General features: G+C 47.8%; 1 protein-coding gene across 2 annotated transcripts; it reads left to right on the top strand.

Moving 5' to 3' along the window:
* Positions 1–1,558: 1,558 nt before the first annotated feature.
* Positions 1,559–26,200, top strand: Dhc1 (dynein axonemal heavy chain 1). Of its 2 annotated transcripts, none has more exons than XM_019845277.2 (34): positions 1,559–3,199; positions 4,972–5,205; positions 5,264–5,421; positions 5,525–5,748; positions 5,828–6,105; positions 6,180–6,353; positions 6,485–6,714; positions 8,038–8,237; positions 8,308–8,531; positions 8,650–8,825; positions 8,904–9,086; positions 9,170–9,568; positions 9,660–9,910; positions 10,015–10,269; positions 10,432–10,595; positions 10,664–10,936; positions 11,015–11,243; positions 11,316–11,989; positions 12,135–12,940; positions 13,024–13,231; positions 13,433–13,819; positions 13,947–14,119; positions 14,189–14,555; positions 14,620–14,814; positions 14,943–15,081; positions 15,189–15,465; positions 17,279–17,720; positions 17,834–19,191; positions 19,273–22,850; positions 22,941–23,167; positions 23,302–23,613; positions 23,727–24,178; positions 24,341–24,635; positions 25,706–26,092. In XM_019845277.2, exons 1-34 carry the CDS (start codon positions 3,173–3,175, stop codon positions 26,090–26,092), a joined length of 13,956 nt encoding a protein of 4,651 aa, XP_019700836.2. In that variant the 5' UTR covers positions 1,559–3,172. The 2 variants fall into 2 exon arrangements, with proteins under 2 accessions (XP_019700836.2, XP_025154802.1); XM_025299017.1 differs by lacking the exon at positions 1,559–3,199 and adding an exon at positions 3,248–4,770 and having other exon boundaries at positions 25,706–26,200.
* The last annotated feature ends 436 nt before the right edge of the window (positions 26,201–26,636 follow it).

The raw sequence follows: 26,636 nt of genomic DNA, 5'->3' as shown, positions 1-26,636 counted from the left end.
GAGACGACGACGATGACGACGACGAGGAGATTAGATGAGAAGGAAGCGCGAAGGAGGGAGATAACAGGCGAACGGAGTTGGTCCCTGGCAGTTTCCCGGGCGGCCTCCATTATTAACGACATTATTAATTACATTTTTGTACCTAGCTGCTAGTTTTGTACTAGTTTTGTAACGTACCTCACCATGGGCGTGCTGTTATTACATGTTTTAACAGATTGTTCGCAAGATGGATCGCCCCGATCCGTGTTTGCACGCTCGTACGATCGTGCCTGCGTCGCGATCGGCGATCGTCTGGCAGCGAAATCACGCGCTTGTATACTCGGTGTGGTAACCGTGTCGTGCCACAGAGGCTAATTTAAACGTCATTGATTTGAAACGCGTAGTCAATGTAGTCAACGATGCGGTGGATTCGAGAGGTGGTGTGGTGGCCGGGGAGGAGAGAGAGAGAGAGAGAGAGAGAGAGAGAGGCCTTTCGCACTCGGGCGGCAAACCGATCTGCCAGGACCTAATCGTGATCTTGATGTAGCGTGATCTTGACGCGCGCGCAATCGACGATTGGGCATTACCACATTTAGTATACGGGACGGGAACAGTGACGTTTAACGAGGAATTACACACAGGTCAGGAATGCTTCACGGTTTTGACCAGCGCAAAATCAACACGGAACACATCGACGCAAGTTGCAGTTTTGCCAACCGTATGAGACGATTTACAGACAACGTCTATTTTTTACCGATTAATTAAGTGCAAAAGCAAGTTGGCTTGGTTGTGTATAATTCTACTGCGGAAGGGAAGAGGATGGATTTAGTCAATATATATTCCACCACGTGATACTTCGGTTCGGTCTCAATCGCTTGTGCCTCGAAACGTAAGTGAGTTTCGAGCGTAGCGAAAATTACGTTGTATCTCGTTATTGTCGTTATCACTCATCGACTCACGATGTAGTTTGTGAACCGTTTTATTTGGCCGATGAAATGTTAACTTGCGTGTAGGCAATCAAAATAGACTTAATTAGTAAGCGACACTTTTTAGGGCGGGCGCATTGTTAATGAACACGGGGAATCTCAGTGTTGTACGAGAAGTTCGACTCCGAGAAGAAGCAAAAAAAGGGGGAGAAAGGAGGAAGTAGAAAGAAAACGCTGAATTATATCTCGATGTGTATCCAAGAAGAAGAAGAAACAAATTGTAAAAGATCTCTCGCGAGCAGCGATGTGCGAAAAAGAAAGAAATTAGTCTAACACATGCATCCGTCTTACAAAAGTACTAGTTTGTAATGGAGATAAACGCGAGCAAACACGAGAGAGTCGCCGTAGAAGCAATCCCGATCAGAACGTAACGACGAATGTACTAGATACGTCACGACGTGATACGACTTTGATGATAATGGTACAATATTAAAGGTTATTGTCCTAGAGATTAGTCTAGCGAGGAGATATTCCAATAATAAACCGAGAGGACGTATATATATAGACGCCGCATATTTCACTCGATACATGGAGTTTGAGCGTGTTTTGTTTCTTTTACGATACCATTCCTCCCCCTGGCCCCCCTCCCCCGCCTCTCCTCAAATTGCATCCTGCCGACGCCTCTCGATCGGGGCTGTTACTCTTCGGCAGCTTCGAAGTTCCGAAGCTCCAAAGCTTCGGAATCTTTCGAAGCTTCGAAGTCAACTTCAAAACGAAGTTTTTCATGCCGAAGCTGCGAAAACTAGTCTTCGAAGATATCACTCTTCGAAGCTACGAAGGATGCTTCGAAGGAAGCTTCGAAGGATTGCGAAGGGGCGGTTGTTTCCGAGCCTGCGCTCTTTGTTTCCGCACGCACGTATTGCATGCTAGGCCATCTCAGTCATCTCTATTCTACATTCCGCGGATAACAAAAGTATGAAAAAATCAGGCAATATATAATCTAAATTAAAAAAAACTTTTTACACAGCTGTGCTCGGCACTTCGAAATTGCAAACTTGCGATTGTCATGTTGTTAATGTGAAAAACGAATCGTTCATTTTCAATTTCTATTTTCCTCCCCAGACGCATATTTCTATTTCGTTTACACCTTCTCGAATTCTCGAAATTTCGAAGTTCGAAGAAACTTCGAAGGGGTGTTCGATGCTTCGAAGCTTCGGAGCTTCGAAACTTCGGTCGTCGAATATTTCGTATCGAAGCTTCGACGAAAAATTACACTTCTACTCACGATTGATAATCTCGTCAGAGATTACGTTACGCTACGCACAGAGGAAGAAGTTTCTCGTTCGCGAGCAGTCCGGGCTGCTCGGGCTTTGCCGTGCGGAATCAGCTTGATCTCACCGTGTCACGCACGTGGAACACAACTTACGCTTCCAAGTGTGTCCGACCCGACACAGGCTGGTACTACTTGGCCACGGAGTCGTGGAGGCGTCTCTTTAGTCGATACTAAGCTTTAGTCAATAGCCCAACAATCCCTCTTGACAATATTATAACTCAATTTATTGGAATAATATATACTCGGTAAAATACACGTAAAGCACAGTAGAACCTATACACTTACAATGCAATCTTGCTCACGATCGTTTTTATATGTGCGACCGCGTAAAAAATTATTAATAATCAGTGCCTCGCAAAAAAACGTTTCTTAAGGAAGCTTCAAAAATGTGTCTACCGAGTGTTCACACGCACGATTGAGAAATCGCGTGTGTGTGTCACTTAATTAGGGATTACGATTCGTTGCGTGGTCCTACACCTAATAATGACTGGCAATATTTCAAGGATAAATGGTTGCGTTTACGGCAGTTTAATCAATAATCGCCTGTATTATATCGCGTCAGTCGCTTCTTAAAAGCGAGTAACGCCAGACCACTCGAGTCAAGTGGCCATTATCGTCACATTCTCTGCGTCAACTGTATAATGCATCAACTGCGGTGCTACTTGATTATTTAACGGTACGTAAGAACCAATTCGTCCGTTCTTTTACTCCTTTCACTCGACGGTACTTTCAGGGGGCGAGTGATGGCAGAGAGAGAGAGAGAGAGAGAGAGAGAGCGGAAAAGCGACAGACAGAGCGCAAGAAGGAGTATGAGTGCCGCCTAAAAGACGGGGAAACGCAGTTAATGTCGCATTACGGCGCGGACCGCGCATAAGAACGTGCATTGTTTCGCGGTGTGTCCTGTCGTAAAAGAGGGCCTCTCGCAGCACGAGACATGACGGAGATCAGCGACGAAGCCAAAGTGAGCAAAATCCACGAGCCACGAAAGTCGAATTAATAATAGCTTCGGGACATCTATTTATATAAGATCGCTTTCGACGAGTGTGATTGATTTATGATTCGTGCGATACGCTCGGTCCCAACCGGTGCCAGGATCAACGGCCACGTAACCCGTGACGACGCAACGCGATTTTGCGATCTTAGGCCTTTAAGTGTATATAAATAACGTGTGAAACGTCACGCGAGTACGGCGAGCACAGAAATACGCTTCTCAAGTTCGAAATCCCGCGATCCGGCGAGCCCTCGCGGCGAGCCGTGCTGCCCTTTTGCAAATTCACGGGGTCTACCTGTCCAGGGCGGAAGATTTATTCTCGAACTTCGGCCGAAACTTTCCAATCTGCAACTTTATCCCCGCGGAATTTCGCCCCGCACGCGCCGAAACGGCAGTTAATAAATCGGGCGCAACTCGAATTTTCGCACGCGAGCGACGCTCTCTCTCTCTCTCTCTCTCTCTTTCTTGCAGGCCCTCGCGCCTTCCGCACGGATGCAAGAAAAGAAATTTTGCGTGCGCTCCGGACGACAATCGACCGTGTGACGTTCTATTTCGTGCGGAACACAAGACACGTACCACGTCGGCTCGCGACATCACGTGTGCATAATGTTGCATTTTACAAGGCACATCGGTATGCGCGTCGCGTGCTCGCGCGATTCGATCATCCCGACTGATAAGCTTTTAATGCCGCATCGCGTTCATTGTTATCCTCCTGGTGAGCCACCCCCCGCTGCCGCGGAGGATCGGCGAAATTTCAACACGCACACGAGCAATCTCGCAAAATTGTGCACCGATCCCCCTCCCCTGCCGTGCGAGTCTCTGAACGAGCGGTTAATCGGAGGGAAAACGAACGATGTTTGCGCAACAAGCGACAGAGCAATTTTCGCGCCGACGCGCTATCTAGTTCGACAGCAGTCTTTAGCAGTTTCCACCCCTGATGATTCTCCCTTGAATACTTCGTCATCTCGATGTGATGTAACATTACACTGTGCGTTACTCTACGGACACCACCCGACGTGCAATTCTCACGATATCGGCCCCTTACATTGTACATTGGATAACAAGTGGCTCATTACCGGCGTCTCAATAAGCAATTTCTCGCGCTATTAGTCGCACGCTTTCGCGGCGACCTCGCAGCAAGTCGAGCCGTGCATGAAGAAGCGAGGCGGCTGCCGCCGCGCCGGTTTCGCGGCAGATATCCACGATTCATCGATATCGACTATCTACTTAGTATAGGTCGGATCGCGCGGAAATTCCCACACGACACGAACGATGCGTCGAAGGGCGGTGCCAGACACGAAGCCGTGGCACCGCGAGACATCACCCCTCGCACCACCTCGATGTTCGCGAGAACTCGTCGAGCCTCGAGGGTGATTCTCAGTGCAGCCTGCATTTCGCCGCTCAGTCAGCCTCCATCGCGGCCACGTGCCGCGTTCTCCACCTGCCCGCTCATGTTCGTGCAGGGGCCGCAGATCATCAAACAGAGGTCAGACGGTTCCGAGGACGGTAGCGATGAGGAAGGTCCCGAGGATATTCTCCAGGTCGTGACAGAGGGAGATTCTTGAGATTTCGCGCGCGAACGGAGACTCGCGTAGTTTTCCCGGAGTACTCGCGGAGATACGCGGAACAATGCGAACAATGCGGTGCTGCGTCGCGAGCTCCCTCGAATTCGATAGATGAATGAGACCGCCTCGTGCATTATCCCGCGTCGTGGATTAACAACAATTATCCTGTGCTTGCAGAGACGACGGGAGGAATGCGAGAGGAAGGCGAGGCGGGGGGAGATGGACCCCCGCTTGGAATTCGCCTTCCAGCTCTTGATGGACGCGACGCAGTTGAACCGACACGAGGTCATGGACCACGTCTTCGAGGGTGACATGTTGGACGAGATCAATCTGCTGTTCGTACCGCATATGAGATCTACCCTCGTCTGGTATTACCAAGAAGTGGAAGAGCCGGAGCCTCCGACCGACACGGTACGAGATCGTCGGCTGTCCGAAGACGGCGGTAACGAGAATAAGAATTTCGTTAAAGGTACAACCGAAGGCTGCAGCTTCGAGCAGATCAGCTCCGAACGCGACGACGTCGAAGGTGAAGGAGCAGAGGGAGCCGAAGGAACCACCGAAGAAGAAGCTCTTCCTGACTGATGGCTGGCAGACGCCTTGCACAGGCATCTGCATTTACATGTTCAGGTAATTCATGTGACGTTAATCAATTTGAGATACCCGCGAGAATGCTTCCTCCTGCTGAGCCGCGCCATCTTTTGTTCCTCGAATCGCTGATGCTGATTTCTAGAATCAGCGTGTCGAAGCCACTGCCCGAGGAAGGCTTCCAGAAAGACCTCTATACAGGTGTGATAGACACGATGAAGGTGGGCGTAATCACTTCCATCCAGCGAGTCGTGGAGCAAGTGTTCATGGACGCGTTAGCGCACCCCGGCGTGGAGGATGAGGACGATTGCTCGATGATCAAGAGTCTCCTGCTGCCGGGTTTGCGATCCTTTTGCAGCGCTCTCAAAGGTACTCTTAGAAAGCTGCATATATCTTACGTTCTTACATATTCTTACAAGGACCTGAGTAATATTCGGTGCTCGTGAAGTTTGCGAGAAGGTAGCGCGCGAAGCTAGCATATTCAGCGACGGCGAGCCGATGATGACAGAAGTGCACAACTTCGAAGAGGCGAAGACCTTCGTGGCGAAGGAGAACGCTGTGGAACAGATCGAAGACAGGGTGAGGCTCTGGATAAAGAGACTCAAAGACTTCATGGCGGAGAGCAAGCAGGTGAAGAGAGAGAACGATAATTCCGGGCCGCAGCAGGAACTCGAATACTGGAAACGACGAGGAGCGCAATTTAGCCAACTGGTCAACCGTCTGCAGGTCCCACCATGCTCTTTGCGCGACCTCGGTTTGCCAACTCACGATTCGGTAGAGATTCACGAAGAAAATTGCAGGATCACGAGGTCACTATGTCGCTGCTGTGCCTGCAAGTCGCACGCTCAAAATTGATCAAGGACTGGGTCGACGCGGAGGACGAAATTACCTATTGCTACAACGAAGCGAAGGATAACACCAAGTTCATCCAGGCGCTGGAGAAGTGCTGTCATTGCCTTTATCTCGACGATCCTGTGAGTTGAATCCTCCCGAGAGCCGACACGTATTCGATTTTGAAATAATAAGCGAAATAATAAGCGTCCTCCAAATGAGATACTGTGTGTGTGTGTGTGTGTGTGCGATTAAAAGATTTTAAATTCCACAGGTAAAAATGCGAGATTCGCTGGTGTCGTTACTGCAGACTGTTAGGCTGATATACAGCGTCTCGAGGTATTACAACACTTCGGAGAGAACGAGTTCTTTGATGATCAAGATCACGAATCAGATGATCGCCGCCTGTCGAGATTACGTCACGAAGAGAGGTCGGGAGACGGTCTGGAGCCAAGATCGCGTTGCCGCGCGATCGAGGCTGAAACATTGCCTACGTCTGAACAAGTACCGATACATAAATTTGCGCAACCGATTAATAATTCGCTGACACGGATAATTAATTAGCAGGGTTGGGAAGTGACTCGTCACTTGTAACGAAGTTATATAGTTATGGTCGTTTCTCTTTTTGATATATTGATATATTGAACTATAACTTAACTTGGTTCTGTTTTTTTCCATCTGTAACTGTAACTTAACTTACATTAGTTACATTTGTTTGATAACTAGTAACTAATTTAATAGTTACTTTATATATGTGAAACTTAAGTTTCTGGCAGACTAGCACGATAACGCGACGCGCGATGCTTGATATATTGAATCCAATAAGCACACAGTTATTCTGGTTGCATTTGGAGAACTACCAGCGCTATTGCGTCATCTATCTTTATCGTTCGTTAGATGTAGAACAAGGGTAAAATAAAATAACGCAATAGCGCTGGTAATCTCCTCTCCGAACGCAACTTGTATTTCTTTCAAAAAAATTGTTGAACATTTCCGTCGCGCCAGTCCTTATTTTTCAACATAAACGCCACGTTTGGCGTGAAGTGCGCTGCGTGGTTTCAGTTATATAAAGAACTGAAGCAATGGATAAAACATCTCATTCAATGGAGAAGGATTGTAAAATGCCATGGCCAGCATATGCAGAAATATTCGAGTTACAGCAAAAATTTGGAAATAAGAACAACCGGGCATTTCTCTGCAAAATATGCGCTGGCAAAAAAATTATTCATGCAAGTAAAATTCCGACAACTTTAAGAAATTTAAAATATCAATAAATAAAATATAAAATATCAAAATAAAATATCAATAAAATATCAATATATTTTTAGTGAAAAAATCTAATTTTCGATGTTAACATTACTTTTAGTATTTTTAGTATTTATTATCCTCATCAAATTCATTCATTTTCTTATAATTGTTATTAATAGTCTTAAAGAATAAATATGAATTGCTTATTGCAATTAATAATGAATCTAATTTGTAAAAATTCTACACAATATGAGGAATATATATAATTATATAACAAACATAAAATTGAAGGAATTTACACCAAATTACCAAATTTAAAATAATAGCACAGTTATTGTAAAAAAAAATAACTGGAAAGTAACGACTAGTTACTTTCTAAATAACTATAACTGTAACATGTTATTTTTGAAGATCAGTAAGTCATAACTGTAACTACTTTTACAGTGAAGAAAACTGTAACTGTAACTAGATACTTTTACAAAGTAACTTTTCCAACCCTGTTAATTAAGCTTGCGTACACACAATTAAAATTCGCTCGCACACGGAGAGATTCGAATTTCGAAGTAATTCTCGTTTCAGAGCCTACAGAGAGACGTACAGACTGGTTCGATGTTCGCCGGCGGTGACGGAACAAGAATTCTCCTTCTCAGAGACGCACGTTTTCGGCCGATTCGACGCCTTTTGCACCAGAATCCGCAAGATCCTCACAATGTTCGATCTCATACAGGACTACCAAACTCTCTTCGAGAGGCGAATGGAAGGACTGCTTCTCGGAGAAGGTACGTCACTTGGCTGCGTTCTCGTCTCTCGAACGTTACGCATGGATGAGATGATTGCTGAAATTCCCAGCGTTGGACGAGGCGATGAAGACCTTCGAGGAGGCGAAGAAGGTCGCGACCAGCAAGTCCTACGACTACCTGGACCCGAGGAACGCTGACTTTGACACGGACTACGATGACTTTATGACGAAGACAAACACATTGAAGGAGAGCATCGGTGAGATCATCGAGAAGAATTACGCTGACGTGTGGGAGACGCCGCAGGGAATACGATTTTTAACGCGATTCGAGAAGGTAACGCGAGCGTACTTCGCTTCTCTTTTCTTCCACAAATCCACGTGTGACACCTATCGAGAAAATGTTGTTTCAATGCCGCGCATTGCTTCCTGACGCCTCCGATTTGACAAGAAAGGTCAGCGAGAAAATACCGCTGGCGAAGTTGGAAGAAAAGTACAACGTCGTCGTGAGGTACTGCGACAGGGAGATAGACCGGGTTTTGAAGCTGTTCAAACGACAGAGAGACGACCCGCCGTTACCGAGGCACATGCCACCCATAGCTGGACGATTGACTTGGGCGAATTCCTTGAAGTAAGCGAGATACAACGATCGTACGTTATCTGTACAATTATTCACAGACGCTGAAGAGCAACATTGAAATTGTGCCAGAGTGCATCTAGACGAGCTGACGACGTCCGTGTCGAATCATTCTGTCCTGAAGACCTTGCCACTGACCGGCGATTTGATCAAGAGGTACAATCACGTCGTGACGATTCTTAAACAGTACCAGACCGACATTGCCGAGATCTGGACGCACCAGAATTCCTGGGTCATCGAGGATTGTCTGAAACGGTCAGACTTCAAGACCGGTGATGTATTATAGAATTAATTTTGCTCCTCCGACACGCAACGTTCCTCGTCATACTTTCCCGCAGGCCACTGCTGATCATCGATGAGAAGTCGACGAAAGTGAAGGTGAATCTGGAGAGCCGAGTCGTTCTCTTGTTCCGTGAAGCCGACTGTCTGGCGAAGATCAACTTGGAGATCCCAATCGTCGCACTGACGATATTAGCGAAGAGAGAACACTTCACGCTGATCACGGACTCGCTTCAGCTTATGATCGAGGAATTCGTCTCTACCGCCAAGCGCGTGAAGTTGGAGGTTCGACCGCTCTTGTTGCCGCATTTGGTTTGCATCGCGTCTCTCTTGAAGCCCGGCTTAACAATCTTAACATGGACCAAGCCGGATTGGAAGGACTTCTGCCAAAGCACAAAGGAGCAGATCAAGACCTTCGACATCCTGATTACGAGGGTGCACGACGTCTACGACAACAGGTAAATGCCCAAGTTGGAGGAAGCGATTTCGCCTCTTCTAGCTTAGAAACTCCACGAGTCGATTTACTGATCATGATTTCCACTCTATCAGGATCTTGCAAGTGTTGGCGAGCATGCAGAAAGTAACCTTGCACGCTCTACCCGAATCCGAGCAGCCGTGGACGATCGAGGGGTTCGTGGAGAAGAACGAGGAGATATGTAGGACGGCTGCGGTGGATTTGCACCGCAAGAGCACCATGGTCGAGGAAGCGGTGGAGGAGGTGTTGCAACTCGTTAGAAAGGCCATAGACAGCTTCAAAAGCACCGCCGATGCCCACCAGTTTGACTTCCTCACCGGCGAAGGTAGTGCACTCAGCATCGATCGTTAACGTTGCTCCGCGAATCGCTCGCGATTTTGCACCTCACGTCGTGAACTCACGATATCACTACATTGCTCGAAAATGAAGGGACAGAAGGCGGGGGGGAGGCGGCGGAACAAAGCATCCAGCAAGATTGGTCCGTGGTGTGGAACTACTTCGATGACCCCCATCAGTTACTGACAACACCAGGCGCTTTACCCAAAGGCATGCAGGAAATGGTTCGGAACGCGGTATCCGAGATGAGGCGATATTATTCCAGGAAGGTTGTGGACGTATTAATAAAAGTCACCAGGATATCGCTGGACGCGATCAGAAAGCGGTTCATACGGGAACTCGATTCGGGTAACGCTCTGAACAAAACTTCTCTCTCTCTTGTGCGTCTTTGACGTATGAATACTTGGACAATTTGCTGCGACAAGTTCTCCTGTCTGTTCAACGTAGTTTTTATTTAACTTATTTCAAAGCGACCCTTGCCTCGCGCCTAAGAACCTCTCGTCTTCGCAGAGGCCTCGCCGAACCCGATATTCCTGCTGCACGCGACACTGATGATCCCGTCAGTGACGGTCAAACCGAGTCTCGACGACGTTCAGGAAGCACTGACGTCGGTCGGCAGGGTCATCACGGGCGTCGCCAAAGGAGTGGCACAGTGGAACGTGAAGAATGCCAAGGTGAGAGATTACGCTGAAATCGTCGCGCTAAAATCGTCGCACATGTCCTGGCGTTATCTCGTTGCTAGAACATGTGGAAGAGCCTGCCGTACACGTCCAAAAGAACGTCCAAAAGGAACCTGGTCAACGTCGTGCTGCGAGCGCAGAATAACGCCGGGAGGCCGGAGAAACAAAAACCGGAAGACTCGAAGGCCAGGAGACGTAGGCTTTACAAGATTCTTTCCGAGGAGAGGCCCATGTTCCCAACTCAAGAAACGAACTTCTACACGATGGTCATGGACAACAAGGAAATTATTAAATTGCTCGGCATGCTGAGCACCTGCACCGTGGAGTTACGACAGGTGATCTACGCTGTGAGCTTACGCTGACATAAAGCGCGAGGTCCAATTCGAGTCCGATTTGTATTAATTATCCGGCAGGACTTGACGGAATTCCTCGACCGCTGGAAGCCGTATAAGTTTCTCTGGAAAAACGAACGTAGCATGCGAGAGTTGCTGCAGATCTCCCTGTCGGAATTCGAGACCACTCTTCGCAAGCACAGCGAACTCGAAGACCGACTAGCCACCGAGCCGGATATGATCATATTCGGCACATCGATCGCCGTGTCGACGGAGAAGCTCAAGTACGGTCTCTACACGGAGATCAAAGGTGAGTGTCGTGTGTCGCTTAACGAGGCGATGGGATCGGACCGCTTGATCCGACGAATTTCCGACGTCGCAGGTTGCACGTATAAGATCGGCCAGGCGATGAAGAAGAAGTATCGCCGCGAAATGGAGTATGTTTACGCGCTGATGAACGAGATGGATCGCAAGCTGGATCACCAGATCCGCGACTTGGACGACGTGCGCCTCATCATGGACACGCTGAAGAAGATCCGCGAGCAGGAGGTCGACATGGAGCTGAAAATAGACCCGATCGAGGAAGCCTTCAACATAGTCACCAGATACGAGGTGCCCGTGGATCAGGAATGCCTGGAGCAGGTCGACAACCTGAGAGACACTTGGCAGAATCTACTGGCGCGGGCGCACGAGAGCCACGTGCTGTTGTTGACGCTGCAGCCGCAGTTCCAGGACGATTTGCGGAACAATCTCGAGAAATTCCGCGTGGACAACGAGATGTACTGCGAGGAGTACAGATCGTCCGGGCCGATGCAGCCGGGCTTGAGCCCGCGAGATGCCTCCGATAGGCAAATACTGTTCCAGAACAGGTTCGACGGTATGTGGCGGAAGCTGCAGACGTACCAGAGCGGCGAAGAGCTCTTCGGCCTGCCCAACACGGACTATCCGGAACTCTCGCAGATCCGCAAGGAGCTGAATTTGCTGCAAAAATTGTACAAACTGTACAACGACGTCATCGACAGGGTCAGCAGCTATTACGACATTCCTTGGGGCGAGGTAGGAATCTAAAACTTGTCGATCGTGAAGGTCAGCCAGTAAGCTCCTTAAGAATATCTTACGTCGCGGCAAGTTTTTGTATTTTTCAACTAACGCGAGCAAGAGCTAACCCCTGCGTCATAACCCCTGTGTCATCATCATTCAGGTCAATATCGAGGAGATCAACAACGAGCTGATGGAGTTCCAAAATCGCTGTCGCAAGTTGCCGAAAGGGCTGAAGGAGTGGCCGGCGTTCTTCGCGCTCAAGAGAACGATCGACGACTTCAACGACATGTGCCCTCTCCTCGAGCTGATGGCGAACAAGGCCATGAAGCCGCGCCATTGGCAGAGGATTGTCGAGGTCACAAGGTACACGTTCGATCTCGAGAGCGAAGGCTTCTGCCTGAAAAACATCCTCGAGGCGCCGTTGCTGAAGAACAAGGAGGACATCGAGGACATCTGCATATCGGCGATGAAGGAGAAGGACATCGAGGCCAAGTTGAGAACGGTCGTGAACGAGTGGTCCTCTCACGAGTTGACGTTCATGACGTTCAACAACCGCGGGGAACTGCTGCTGAGGGGAGACACAACCGCGGAGACGATCGGCCAGTTGGAAGACAGTCTGATGGTGCTCGGCTCGCTCATGTCGAATCGCTACAACGCGCCCTTCAGGAAGCAGATACAGCAGTGGCTCACGGACCTGTCGAATACGAACGAGATACTCGAGAGGTGGTTGCTCGTGCAGAACATGTGGGTCTACCTCGAGGCAGTGTTCGTGGGCGGCGATATTGCGAAGCAGCTGCCGAAGGAGGCCAAGAGGTTCAGCAAGATCGACAAAAGCTGGCAGAAGATCATGCAGCGTGCCCACGAGACACCCGGCGTTGTGCCTTGCTGCGTAGGCGACGACCTGCTGAAGCAGCTTTTGCCGCACTTACAAGAGCAGCTGGAGTTATGTCAGAAGTCCCTGAGTGGGTGCGTACCGTGCGCGCAATCAATAATACATAATACGCGACTCACTTTCGACGACTCACGACGATTCTCTTCATTGTATTCAGTTACCTGGAAAAGAAGCGCATGATGTTCCCGAGGTTCTTCTTCGTCTCCGACCCTGCGCTCTTGGAGATACTCGGCCAGGCGTCCGACTCTCATACTATACAGAATCACCTACTCTCCATCTTCGATAATACACGCTACGTGAAGTTCCACGATATCGAATACAATAAGATGACAGCCATCATTTCGTCGGAAGGCGAGACGATTCTGGTACGTGTGTGTGTGTGTGTGTGTGTGAGAGAGAATAATTGCAAACGTATGTAAATTGAATCTCGTCCGTCTGAAGAACTTGGGTCTTTCTTCGCGGTAAATTTTCATTCCTCCGATCTGCATCCCCTCGGAGTAGAAAATAAACGTAGAATCTGAGATAAGAGAGAAGATCCCTTTCTTAATAATAATAATTCTGTGCAGCTCGAGAGAGCAGTGAGGGCGGAGGGCTCCGTCGAGACGTGGCTGATGCAATTGCTGCAAACGTCGCAGCTCTCCCTGCACTCTATCATCCGACAATGCTACAGCATGATCAACGACGCGAATTTCAATATGCTGACCTTCCTTGACAAGATGCCCGCTCAGGTAGGGTTGTTAGGCATCCAAATGATTTGGACGCGCGACGGCGAACTGGCCTTGGCTCAAGCTCGCGCTGACAAGAAGATCATGGTGGAAACGAACAACAAGTTCCTCGACCTGCTGAACACCTTGATCGATCAAACCACGAGGGATCTCACGAAGATAGAGCGCACGAAATTTGAGACCTTGATCACTATACACGTGCATCAACGTGACATCTTCGATATTTTGGTAAGCTGTTCAAAGTAGCAGAGGAGACACCTCTCCCTGCGGACATCCGTCTCTCTCTCCTTCCTCTCTCTCTCTCTCTCTCTCTCTCTCTCTTCGTGTAGCAATTCATCCGTGCCATCTGATTCAGTGTCGTTTGAACGTACGATCCGTCAACGACTTCGAGTGGCTGAAGCAATGCAGATTCTACTTCAAGGAAGACCTGGACAAGACCTCCATATGTATCACAGATGTTCACTTCACTTACCAGAATGAATACTTGGGTTGTACCGAGCGATTGGTCATTACGCCATTAACCGACAGGTGAGTGCGATCGTAAATCGCGTGTTGCTCTACCGTGCGCGTTACTTCGACTGCTCCTTGCATTTTCAGGTGTTACATAACTCTAGCGCAAGCTCTGTCCATGTCGATGGGAGGATCCCCTTGCGGTCCAGCTGGAACCGGCAAAACCGAGACCGTGAAGGACATGGGGAAGACCCTCGCAAAATACGTCGTGGTCTTCAATTGCTCCGACCAAATGGATTACCGGGGACTAGGCCGTATCTACAAAGGACTGGCGCAGAGCGGCTCGTGGGGCTGCTTCGACGAATTCAACAGGATCGAGTTGCCAGTTTTGTCCGTTGCCGCGCAACAGGTCGCCGTGGTGCTCGCCGCGAAGAAGGAGAAGAAGAAACAATTTGTCTTCACGGACGGCGATCAGATCGACATGTGTCCGGAGCTTGGGATATTCATTACTATGGTAGGTACGCGCGTGCGCGCGCCGAGTTAGAATGAGAAAGTGAATAATGCGCCGCGGACTTCAGAATCCGGGATACGCGGGGCGAAAAGAACTGCCGGAGAACTTGAAGATACAATTTCGCACGGTGGCGATGATGGTGCCCGACCGGCAGATCATCATACGCGTGAAACTCGCCAGCTGCGGATTTCTGGAGAACATCACCCTCGCTCGGAAGTTCTACACTCTCTACAAATTGTGCGAAGAGCAACTGACGAAACAGGTGACGTTGATAATTTATCAGCTATAGCTTCGATCGATAATTCAGTCGGTAATTTTTCCCTTAAAGATGCTGAAGAGAAAGGAAACAGTGATTGTTTAAGACACTTCTTCGTTGCACGCTTCTCACAGGTTCACTACGACTTCGGTCTGCGAAACATATTATCTGTATTGAGGACTTTAGGAGCGGCCAAGAGAATCAATTCCAAGGACTCGGAGAGCACGATCGTCATGCGCGTCCTACGGGACATGAATCTCTCGAAACTCATAGGTAATCGCGTTAACTCGCGTGAGAGGTTTTGACAACGCGACATTCTCTCTCTCTCTCTCTCTCTCTCTCTCTCTCTCTCTCTTCCTCTCTTTCGCTGTGCCTTGCAGACGAGGACGAGCCGCTCTTCATATCTCTCGTAGCCGATCTGTTCCCTAATCAAGTCCTGGAGAAAACGTCGTATCCGGAATTAGAGGCAGCCATTAACGAACAAGTCGAGCAAGCTGGACTAGTTTATCACCCGCCATGGGTGCTGAAGTTGATACAACTTTACGAGACGCAACGCGTGAGACACGGCATCATGACGCTAGGTCCAACCGGTGCCGGCAAGACTACTTGCATACACACCTTGATGAAAGCTTTGACGCAATGTGACAACTCGCACAGGTAGATGAATCTGCGCAAGCGGATATACAGAGTGTTCTAAAAAAAGTACGGCGAAAATTTAAGGAGATATTCCTCGTACCTGAAGGATGAAAAGATATTATATGGACATGGGTGCGGAAACGTTTTTTTCATGAGCTATGTTGAAAATATTGTTGACTGTATTACTTACGCAAGAAACAATTTAGGATTAAACATTATGGACGACAATTGTTTAATGAGTAGGTTTATTTACATTCGTGTTTCAAGTGACCTTGAGTACGATTACGACAAATGTCGAAACGTCCACCATTCGTCCTTCGCATACAAGCATTGACGCGTCGACGCATTGATTCACGGACGCGTTAGTACAGGGTGTCTTAAAAATACCGGAACCCCTCCCCCTCCCCCGATAACTTTGCAGGATCAAGGTTTTCATGAAAAGATTTTAGTACAAAAGTTGTAGGAAATCGAGTAACAGACTTGATGGTGACTTTGAATTTGACCTTGGCCATGTTCTTCAAGGTCATTTGAAGGTCAGCTTACGTTTTTAAATAGGAACCCTTATTTTTTATTACATTGATTCTTTCTACCAATTAATTTGAACAACTTTTGTCTAAAACATTTTTTAATTTGCCAAATATTTTTTTAGATATTTGAGAAAAACTTGATAACTTTTTCAATATTTAACTTATAATATCTTCCTAACTATTTGTCGGAAGAAAAAGTGGTGCTAGACTTTCTTGCTTTATTTAGTCTCAAGAATATATTGTTACGATAGTGCCCTGATTTTTGTTGATTTGATGATTTTGAAATTTCCAAAAGTCAGTAACTTAACAAAAGTTAGGGCGCTATTGTAACAATATACTCTTGAGACTAAATGAAGCAAGAAAGTCTAGTACTACTTTTCCTTCCGACAAATAGTTAGCGAGATATCGTAAGTTAAATGTTGAAAAAGTTATCGAGTATTCCTCAAATGTCTCAAAAAATATTAGGCAAATAAAAATATATTTTAGACAAAAGTTGTTCAAATTAATTAGTAGAAAAAACAGTGTAATGAAAAATAAGGGTTCCCATTTAAAAAACGCAAATTGACCTCCACATGACCTTGGAAGGTCATGGCCAAGGTCATGGCCAACCATCAAGTCCGTTACTCGATTTTCTACAACTTTTGTATTTAAAGTTTTTCATAAAGACCACGAAGTAGGTCCACCTCTTCCTATCCATCGGTCACCGTAAGTTTGATTTAGAACATCACGAGCGATACGGCTGAGATGAGAGGGAGCTCCATGCATGAAGTACATGTTTTGTCTAATCATCAACGGAACATTGTCTAGCAGGATAGGAAGATGATCTTCTAAGAAGTCGCTGTAAACAGGCCCTGTGAGATTCGGTGGAAGAAAATAGGGCCCTGTTAATCATCGTTCTGTGCTAAAAACCTGAGGTTAAAAGCCAGTATCTTTCTGATTTCTGCAGATAAGGTACTCACAAGGTACTCCGATAAAGCAAATGAGATACTTCATTTAGCCGTAACGTCGCATATTCAGAAAAGAAGCTCTAACTCCTGAAAAAAACGTTACCGCATCCACGTTCATGTAACATTTTTTTCATACTTTAGGTGTGAGGAATATCTACCTAAATTTTTGCCGTACCTTCTCAGAACACCCTGTTTAGTACACCAATCTCAGCAGCGTTTACAGATTATTTAAACGCCTCAGAACTTTGATTACCGATTTTCGCAAGCGCGTGCAATGATGACTCGTTCGTATGAAAAATAATCTAAAAAGTGTTAAACATATCCGTGGTCATCTCACGAATAGTTCGTTTCACTGCACAGGGAAATGAGAATGAACCCCAAGAGTATAACAGCCGCCCAGATGTTCGGCCGCTTGGACGTAGCCACTAACGATTGGACCGACGGGATTTTCTCGGCTCTCTGGCGCAAAACGTTGAAATTAAAGAAAGGCGAGCACGTGTGGCTGGTGCTCGATGGTCCTGTCGACAGCATATGGATAGAAAATTTAAATTCCGTACTGGACGACAACAAAACCTTGACTTTGGCGAATGGCGACAGACTGTCGATGGCACCGACGTGCAAGATCATCTTCGAGCCGCACAATATCGACAACGCGAGCCCGGCGACTGTTTCGCGGAACGGCATGGTGTACATGAGTTCTTCGGGATTGGACTGGAATCCGGTTGTCACCGCTTGGCTGAAGACACGATCGACACTGGAGCAAGAAGTTCTCGACGAGTTGTTCGCGGATTCTTTCGCCCAGGTAGATCTCGATTTATCGTTATCCGGATCGTCAATTCTTAGTATATACCTAAAATATAAAATAATGTCATATGACACTTTCGTGCGAACTATGAGCAAATTTTCGACTTCAAGATCTACTCGTGGAGCACCCAAACGCTGACGCTCGCCATCGACGTCCTGCAGTGTAACATAGTGAGGCAAATGCTTTGCCTGCTAGAAGGCCTAATACCAGTCGAGACGTCGTTAGAGGAGACTGAAGACGAGGATACGGAGAAAGACAAGCAGCAGCCGGTAACGGCGGAATACCTGAAGCGGCTTTACGTGTTCGCGTTAGTGTGGAGCATAGGGGCATTGCTGGAAACCGCCGACAGGCTGAAGTACGACAGGTATCTTCGCGAAAACTTCGACACGTTGGATCTTCCAACCTCCGACAGGTACTTGGACGCCACGGTATTCGACTTCTTCGTCACGGATAAGGGCGTGTGGGACACTTGGACGAGCATGGTGACCAATTACGTCTATCCCGAGTATTTAACGCCCGACTATAGCAACGTTCTGGTACCGATACCGGATAATGTGAGGATTCAATACCTGATCGATCTGATCGGCCGTCAAGACAAGGCTGTATTATTGATAGGTGAACAGGGATCCGCCAAGACCGTCATGATGAAGTCGTACATGAAGAAGGCGAATCCAGACACGACTCTGAGTCGTTCGTTCAATTTCAGCTCGGCCACGAGTCCGTATCAATTCCAAAAGACCATCGAGAGTTACGTGGAGAAGCGTTTGGGAAACACATTTGGGCCTCCGGGCGGCAAGAAGATGTTGGTCTTCATAGACGACGTGAATCTGCCGCAAATCAACGAATGGGGCGATCAGATAACGAACGAGATCGTCCGGCAAACGATGGACACGAGAGGCTTCTACTCCTTGGAGAAGCCTGGCGATTTTACCGTGATCGTCGATGTGACTTTCCTAGCGGCCATGTGTCAGCCCGGTGGCGGAAGAAACGACATTCCCTCGAGGCTCAAGAGGCAGTTCTGCATCTTCAACTGCACATTGCCCGACAATACGTCGATCGATCGGATCTTCAGCGTTCTGGGAGAAGGGCATTACAATATCAAGAGAGGATTCTCGCAGGAAGTGCGTCTGCTCGTGAAGAAGATGGTACCTTTAACCCGACTACTCTGGGACAGAACACGGACGAAACTGCTGCCGACACCCGCGAAGTTTCATTATATCTTCAGTCTTCGGGATCTCTCGAGGATCTGGCAAGGTATGGTCGGCACGTTGTCGACGGTCATCGACAAAGAGAGCGTGCTGATGTTGCTCTGGAAGCATGAGTGCACGCGAGTGTTTAGCGACAGGTTCACGATACAAAGCGACAAGGTCTGGTTCGGCGAGGAGGTGGTGCGCGTCGTCGGCGACGTTCTAGGGAAAAAGTACGTGGGCATGCTGAATCAGGATCCTGTGTTTGTCGATTTCATGAGGTATGTTATTATGAGGCGATAGTAGAAACAGCACACTCAAAAACAAAAGAGCCAATGCGTGTAACGTTCGTTTAATCGCAGGGACGCTCCGGAACCGACTGGCGAGGAAGGCGAAGAAGCGGACGTGGAGCTGCCCAAGGTGTACGAACCTGTTTACGAGGATCAGGTATTGCGAGACCGATTGGACATGTTTCTCACGCAGTTCAACGAAATGCAAAGGGGTGCCGGGATGGACTTGGTGTTCTTCCCTGACGCAATGCTGCACTTGGTGAAGATATCCCGAGTCATTCGACATCCGAAAGGCAACGTGATGCTGGTGGGCGTCGGCGGCTCCGGCAAGCAAAGCCTCACGAAGCTCTCCTCCTTCATCGCCGGATACAAGACGTTTCAGATCACCCTGACTAGGTCGTACAACGTGGCGAATTTCTTAGAGGACCTCAGATATCTGTATCGCACCTGCGGAGCTCAAGGCAAAGGCACGACTTTTATCTTCACCGATCTCGACATCAAGGAAGAGGGCTTCCTCGAATACTTGAATAATATTCTCAGTTCCGGAGTGATCAGCAACTTATTCACGCGCGACGAGCAAGCGGAAATCATCTCGGAACTGACGCCTATCTTAAGACGAGAAAATCCCAAGAGGACTCTCAATAACGAGCTGGTGATGGACTTCTTCCTGCAGAGAACCTGCCAGAATCTGCACGTCGTCTTCTGCTTCTCTCCCGTAGGAGAGAAGTTCCGGAATCGTGCGCAACGATTTCCCGCGCTCATTTCAGGCTGCACCATAGACTGGTTCCAACCTTGGCCCAAGGACGCTCTGATCCTGGTCGCCAAGCATTTCCTTCACGACTTTGAGATTGCCTGCACCAGCGAGGTAAAGGCTGAACTGGTGAACGCTTTAGGCTCCATACAGGACATCGTCTCGGGGACCTCGATACAATACTTCCAACGATTTCGCCGCGCCACTCACGTGACTCCCAAGTCCTACTTGAATTTCATCAGCGGGTACAAGAACATTTACCGGTCCAAGCGACAGGAGCTCGGCGAAGGAGCCAAGAGAATGGACACAGGCTTGGCGAAGCTCGAAGAGGCGTCGATATCGGTTGAGATCTTGAAGAGAGACTTAGCCGTGATGGAACAAGAATTGGTCCAAGCCTCGGAGAAAGCGGAGACGGTGCTTCTGGAGGTGACGGAGAGAGCCATGCAGGCCGAGGCTTTCAAGAATCAAGTGCAAAGAGTAAAGGAGAAAGCGGAACAATTGGTAGCCTGCATAGCCGATGAGAAGGCCTTGGCTGAGCAGAAACTAGAAGCTGCAAAGCCAGCGTTGGAAGAAGCCGAGGCTGCCTTGAACACCATCAAGCCCGCTCACATAGCGACAGTGAGGAAGCTGGGTAGGCCGCCGCATCTCATCATGAGGATCATGGACTGCGTGCTGATCTTGTTCCAACGTAAGATCGGCTCGGTCGTACCCGACACCGCCGCGCCGTGCCCCAAACCCTCGTGGGCGGAGTCCCTGAAGCTCATGGCCAGCACGACGTTTCTCTTGCAATTGCAAAACTATCCGAAGGACATAATCAACAACGAGATGGTCGAGCTGCTGCAGCCCTACTTCAAGATGGAGGACTACAACATGGAAACGGCCAGGCGAGTGTGCGGCGACGTTGCCGGCCTGCTCTCGTGGACTAAGGCGATGGCGTTCTTTCACAGCGTCAACAAGGAGGTACTGCCGTTGAAGGCGAATCTAGCGTTGCAGGAGGCACGATTGAAGCTCGCGATGGAGGACCTGGCGAACGCCGAGAGAGAGCTGTCCGAGAGGGAGATGGCCTTGCAGTCGGTCAAGGAGCAATACGACAGCGCGGTAGCGGAGAAGCAGAGACTGACGGAGGCCGCGAACGTATGCCTGAGGAAGATGACGGCTGCGACCGCCTTGATCAATGGCTTAGGTGGCGAGAAGATCCGCTGGACCGAACAGAGCGGAGAATTCAAGGTTCAGCTGGGGAAGTTGGTCGGAGACGTTCTGTTGGCGACTGGATTTTTGTCGTACTGTGGACCTTACAACCAACAATATCGAGCGAGCTTGGTGGCCGCTTGGATGAACATACTGACCACCAAGTCTGTACCATTCACCAAGAATCTGAATATAACGAACATGCTGGTCGACAGCGCGACCATGTCGGAATGGACTCTTCAGGGACTGCCGAACGACGAGTTGTCCGTGCAGAACGCACTCATCGTCACCAAGTCTTCGTCTTATCCGCTTCTTGTGGACCCTCAGAATCAGGGGAAGATGTGGATCAAGAACAAAGAGTGCGCAAACGAGTTGCAGATCACCTCGTTGAATCACAAATACTTTCGCACTCATCTCGAGGACAGTCTCTCGTTGGGCAGACCGCTGCTGATCGAGGATGTGGCCGAGGAACTCGACCCGGTGCTCGATAACGTGCTCGAGAAGAACTTCATCAAGTCAGGATCTATCGAGAAGGTTATCGTCGGCGACAAGGAGTGCGACGTGATGCCGGGATTCATGTTGTACATCACCACCAAACTACCGAATCCCGCGTACAGCCCGGAGATCTCCGCCAAGTCGTCGATCATCGACTTCACGGTGACAATGCTGGGTTTGGAAGATCAGTTGTTAGGCCGGGTGATACTTATGGAGAAAGCCGACTTGGAAGCGGAAAGGGTCGCCTTGTTCGAGTCTGTCATGAACAACCAGCGCTCGATGAAAGAGCTCGAGAGCACGCTGCTGCACAGACTCACGTCTTCGGAGGGCTCGCTGGTGGACGACGAAGCGCTGATAACCGTGCTGCGAGAAACCAAGACCACGGCCGAGTCGGTGAACGAGAAGCTGCAGGTGTCCGCCCTCACCGAGAAGAAGATCACGTTGGCGCGCGAGGAGTTCCGCGCGGTTGCGTCGAGAGGATCTATCCTGTACTTCCTGATAGTCGAGATGAGCAACGTCAACGTGATGTACCAGAACTCGTTGCGGCAATTCTTGACGATCTTTGACAACTCGATCACCAAGTCCACGAAGACTCCTATCACTCACGAGCGGATCAACATAATCCTGCGTCACCTCACTTACGAGGTTTGGGCGTTCACCCTGAGGAGCCTCTACGAGCGACACAAGTCCCTCTTCACGCTGATGTTAGCCATGAAAATAGATTGCCACAAAGGTACCATCTCTCACGTGGAATTCAACGCCTTCATCAAAGGCGGTGCGTCCTTGGACCTCAACGCAGTGACGCCGAAACCGTTCAAATGGATACTCGATATAACGTGGCTGAACCTGGTCGAGATAAGCCGGCTCGAGGTGTTCTGCGATATCCTAACCAAGATCGAATTCAGCGAGAAGGAATGGAGAGCATGGTACGAGAAAGAGAAGCCAGAGGAAGAGGAGCTGCCGTGCGGCTATCAAAAGAGTCTCGATGTGTTCCGGAAGTTGCTGCTCATCAGATCGTGGAGTCCCGACCGGACCTTGTCGCAAGCGAGGAGGTACATCACCGAGTCGCTGGGTAAAGAATACGGAGAGGCCAAAATATTGGATTTAGAGGCGACATGGCTGGAGTCCGAGACCAGGACGCCGCTGGCGTGCCTGTTATCCATAGGGTCCGACCCGAGTCCGCAAATTACAGCGTTAGCAAAGCAAAAGACGATCCGTAAGTCAAGTCACCGAGTCGAATCCTCTTTCTCGTGACGAGCTAAAGTGCCGGAGTTGACGACGATGACGTTTCCAATGTCTTCTACAGCGTTGAACTCGGTGTCTATGGGACAGGGCCAAGAGTTTCACGCCCGCAGGATGATCAACGAGGCCATGAACACGGGCGGCTGGGTCCTCCTGCAAAATATCCATCTGTCGTTGCCCTTCTGTACAGAAGTGATGGACGCTCTCGTCGAAACGGAAACGGTGCACGAGGCGTTCAGACTCTGGATGACGACAGAGGTTCATCCTCAGTTTCCCATCGGCTTACTACAGGTTGAACCTTCGATTTCTCTTGGCGCGAAAACGTGCAAGACACGTTGCGTCGTAGATACAGAGTAAACAAGTGAAACGAACTCGAAAACTCGAACTCGAGAAAGTGTGCAACTTCTCAAAACGATCTGTTTCAGATGGCGATCAAGTTCACAAACGAGCCACCTCAGGGTATAAGGGCTAGCTTGAAGAGGACCTATCAAGCGATAACTCAAGACACGTTGGATTACAGCACACAATCACAGTGGCCACCCTTGTTGTACGCTGTCGCGTTTCTGCACACCGTAGTGCAGGAGAGAAGAAAATTCGGGCCGCTCGGCTGGAATATACCTTACGAGTTCAATCAGGCAGACTTTGCGGCATCGGTTCAATTCATACAGAATCATTTAGACGATATGGATCCCAAGAAGGGCGTTTCCTGGCCGACCGTCTGTTACATGCTCGGAGAGGTCGTCATTTCTATCTCCGTTCAATCGCATACAATTATAATACATTACAGTTTTGACATTGCTCTCTGTATTCTCTGTTGTTTACTTTGCAAACGTCTTCATCGTCGCTTCAGGTTCAATATGGCGGTAGGGTCACGGACGATTTCGACAAGCGCTTGCTGACGACTTTCACGCACGTCTGGTTCTGCGACGTGCTGCTACGACCGGGCTTCGAGTTCTATCGAGGATACCGAGTACCCCAGACGAGAAATCTCCAAGGATATTTAGACTATATCGACAGTTTACCCATCACCGACACGCCGGAAGTTTTCGGCTTGCACCCAAATGCTGATATCACTTATCAGATTAATACGGCGAAGGATATCCTTGACACGATACTCAGCGTGCAGCCGAAAGAGAGTGGCGCACAGGGCGGCGAAACCAGAGAGAACGTCGTGTATAAATTAGCTGACGACATGCTGTCCAAACTACCCAAGCAGTACAACTCGTTCGAGGTGAAGGAAGCTCTTCAAAGGATGGGACCGTTGATGCCGATGAATATATTTCTGAGGCAAGAGATAGACCGGTAAGCACACATTTTACGTTCACGTTGCGATATCGCATCGCACATAGGAGAAATAATTTCAACATCGATGCCTGTTAAGGAGTGATTCTTATACATCATGGATGAGAACACACAGAGATAAGTAAGTTTTCCTTATAATGTCGATTATTGCTTTCTTCTAAGGATTTCAAGGGTCATTAAGGAAGTACGAAGCACTTTAACAGACTTGAAACTGGCTATCGAGGGTACGATTGTGATGAGTCAAGGCCTGCGGAAGTCGCTAGACTCAATGTACGACGCGCGTATCCCGGAAAGATGGTTGAAGATATCTTGGGAGTCGGCGACCCTGGGTTTTTGGTACACGGAGCTTCTGGAAAGAGACTATCAGTTTAGACAGTGGTGCAACCACGGCCGTCCGAGGGTTTTCTGGATGACCGGATTCTTTAATCCGCAAGGATTTTTAACAGCAATGAGACAGGTGAGAGATGAAACATGATGTTTGGAGTAATCACTTCTTTGGCACTTAAATTACGAGGATAGTCCCAGAAGCCTACCTGACCTGAACAAAGAAAACACAAAAAATTTGGGAAAAAATATCTTTATTTCTCTACATAGTCTCCTTTTAGCTCAATAGCACTTTTCCCAGCGATGTTCAATAGCTTCGATACCCTGTTTATAGGGTGGGAATCGTCGAGCTCCTCAAAATAGCCATCAAGCCACTTTAGTCCATTGTTTTGACTGTTCCTTCGTCTCAGGTGTGAAGTGATGGACCCATGTCTGGATCCATGGTTATGAATCGACGCAAAAATCTCGGCTTTATTGCTGCGAAACTTCGTCAAACAACTCGATTGAAACATCCTCACGACGCTGTTTTTGTTCCAATCGCGGCACCCATCTTGCGCACAGCTTTCTCATGTCCAAATTTTCAGTCAATATGCGATGTACAGCACTTTTGGAAATGCCTACCATGTCTGCTAACTCGCGCACTTTCAGTCGACGGTCATCCAATACCAATTTTGTGGATTTTCTTCACCATTTCTGGCGTGGTCACATCATTTGGTCGACCACTACGATGTTCGTCTTGGCAGCTCGTACGGCCCCTCGTTTAAACTCTGCCACCCAATATTTTACTGTTTTACTGTAAACGAAGGAGCAGACTCCCCCAGAGTAGAATCTAGCTCCGCTTTCATATTGGTTGGACTGAGGCTTTTCAAATGAGACTAAGTATTGTATCGCACAACGATGATCAATTTTTTCCATGTTTACAAATTCACTGAGAGCGTTCACTATTGATGGCTGCCAAACAAATACTAAACAACGTAGCGTCGTCGAACTTCAAACTTAAGCTTTATAAGGCTGGTACTTTCTACCATAGTCATTCTTTTCAAACAACAACCGCTATCTACACGTCGGGTCAGGTACTTCTGGGACTACCCTCGTATCTCAACATTGATTAGTTTTTTTTTCAATTACTCCTATCATTTTTTAATTATTTTGTGCACAAATTGAGGCGAATTATATCGATAAATTAATATAAATAAATGTCAGGAAGTGACGAGGGCACACAAGGGTTGGGCATTGGATTCTGTGGTCTTGCAAAATGTGATAACGCGTTACAACAAGGAGGATATAAAAAATCAACCGCAAGAAGGGGTGTATGTCCACGGTTTATTTCTCGAGGGTGCGTCACTCGACCGAAAAGCCGGTAAACTCGTCGAGAGCAGACCGAAAGTCCTCTACGAACAAATGCCAGTTATTTACATTTTCGCGATAAATACTACCGCCGGCAAAGATCCGAAATTGTACGAGTGCCCTATATATAGGAAACCCCAGAGAACAGACTCAAAATACGTGGGTTCTATTGATTTCGAGACGGATCACAACCCTCGGCACTGGACACTCCGTGGTGTAGCCTTGTTATGTGATATTAAATAAGATAAAGGAATAAAGACATTAGAGACATAAATTTATTACATATTTCTCAAAAATGCCTCTCCAATACGGAATAACAATATCAAATCTAGAATTTATATTATATTTATAATTAATTAATATTAGATATATAATGTAAGAAAGTAAAAGTATGTATATATATACAGAACATAGCGGAAATATATTTAGCTTATTATCTATCCGATTTATCTAATCTTTATCTTATATTATATAATTTATTTAATCGAAAATACTTTTCAAAATATGATGGTAATCATACATAATTTTGCTTTAAAAATATAAATAACAAAATTATGTATATAGTAATTACGAATAATTTCACGAATATATTTTATGTATGCATTTTAATCTCTACACTCCAATTTTTAATTCATTACTTAACTTTTAATCGCAGAAATGTCCATAGTAACTCAATTATTTGAAACATTGAATTTCATTGACATTGTGAATTACATCTAAAATTAACAGTTACAATTACCGTAAGAATACATATCATTTGCGTGAATATTATATTATTACAAGAAGT

This window comes from Harpegnathos saltator, unplaced genomic scaffold (genome assembly GCF_003227715.2).
Source record: "Harpegnathos saltator strain DR-91 unplaced genomic scaffold, Hsal_v8.6 scaffold250, whole genome shotgun sequence".
NCBI classification, from domain to species: Eukaryota; Metazoa; Arthropoda; class Insecta; order Hymenoptera; family Formicidae; genus Harpegnathos; species Harpegnathos saltator.
This window is presented reverse-complemented; position numbering and strand designations above follow the sequence as displayed.

What these genes read in the sequence shown, in the direction of transcription:
- Dhc1 (XM_025299017.1), top strand. Translation starts at nt 4,570, where the DNA reads ATGTTCGCGAGAACTCGTCGAGCCTCGAGGGTGATTCTCAGTGCAGCC. An exon ending in AGGACTGCTTCTCGGAGAAG is followed by an intron (nt 8,238 to 8,307) that starts GTACGTCACTTG and finishes TGAAATTCCCAG; the next exon opens with CGTTGGACGAGGCGATGAAG. An exon ending in TCGCGGATTCTTTCGCCCAG is followed by an intron (nt 17,721 to 17,833) that starts GTAGATCTCGAT and finishes TTCGACTTCAAG; the next exon opens with ATCTACTCGTGGAGCACCCA.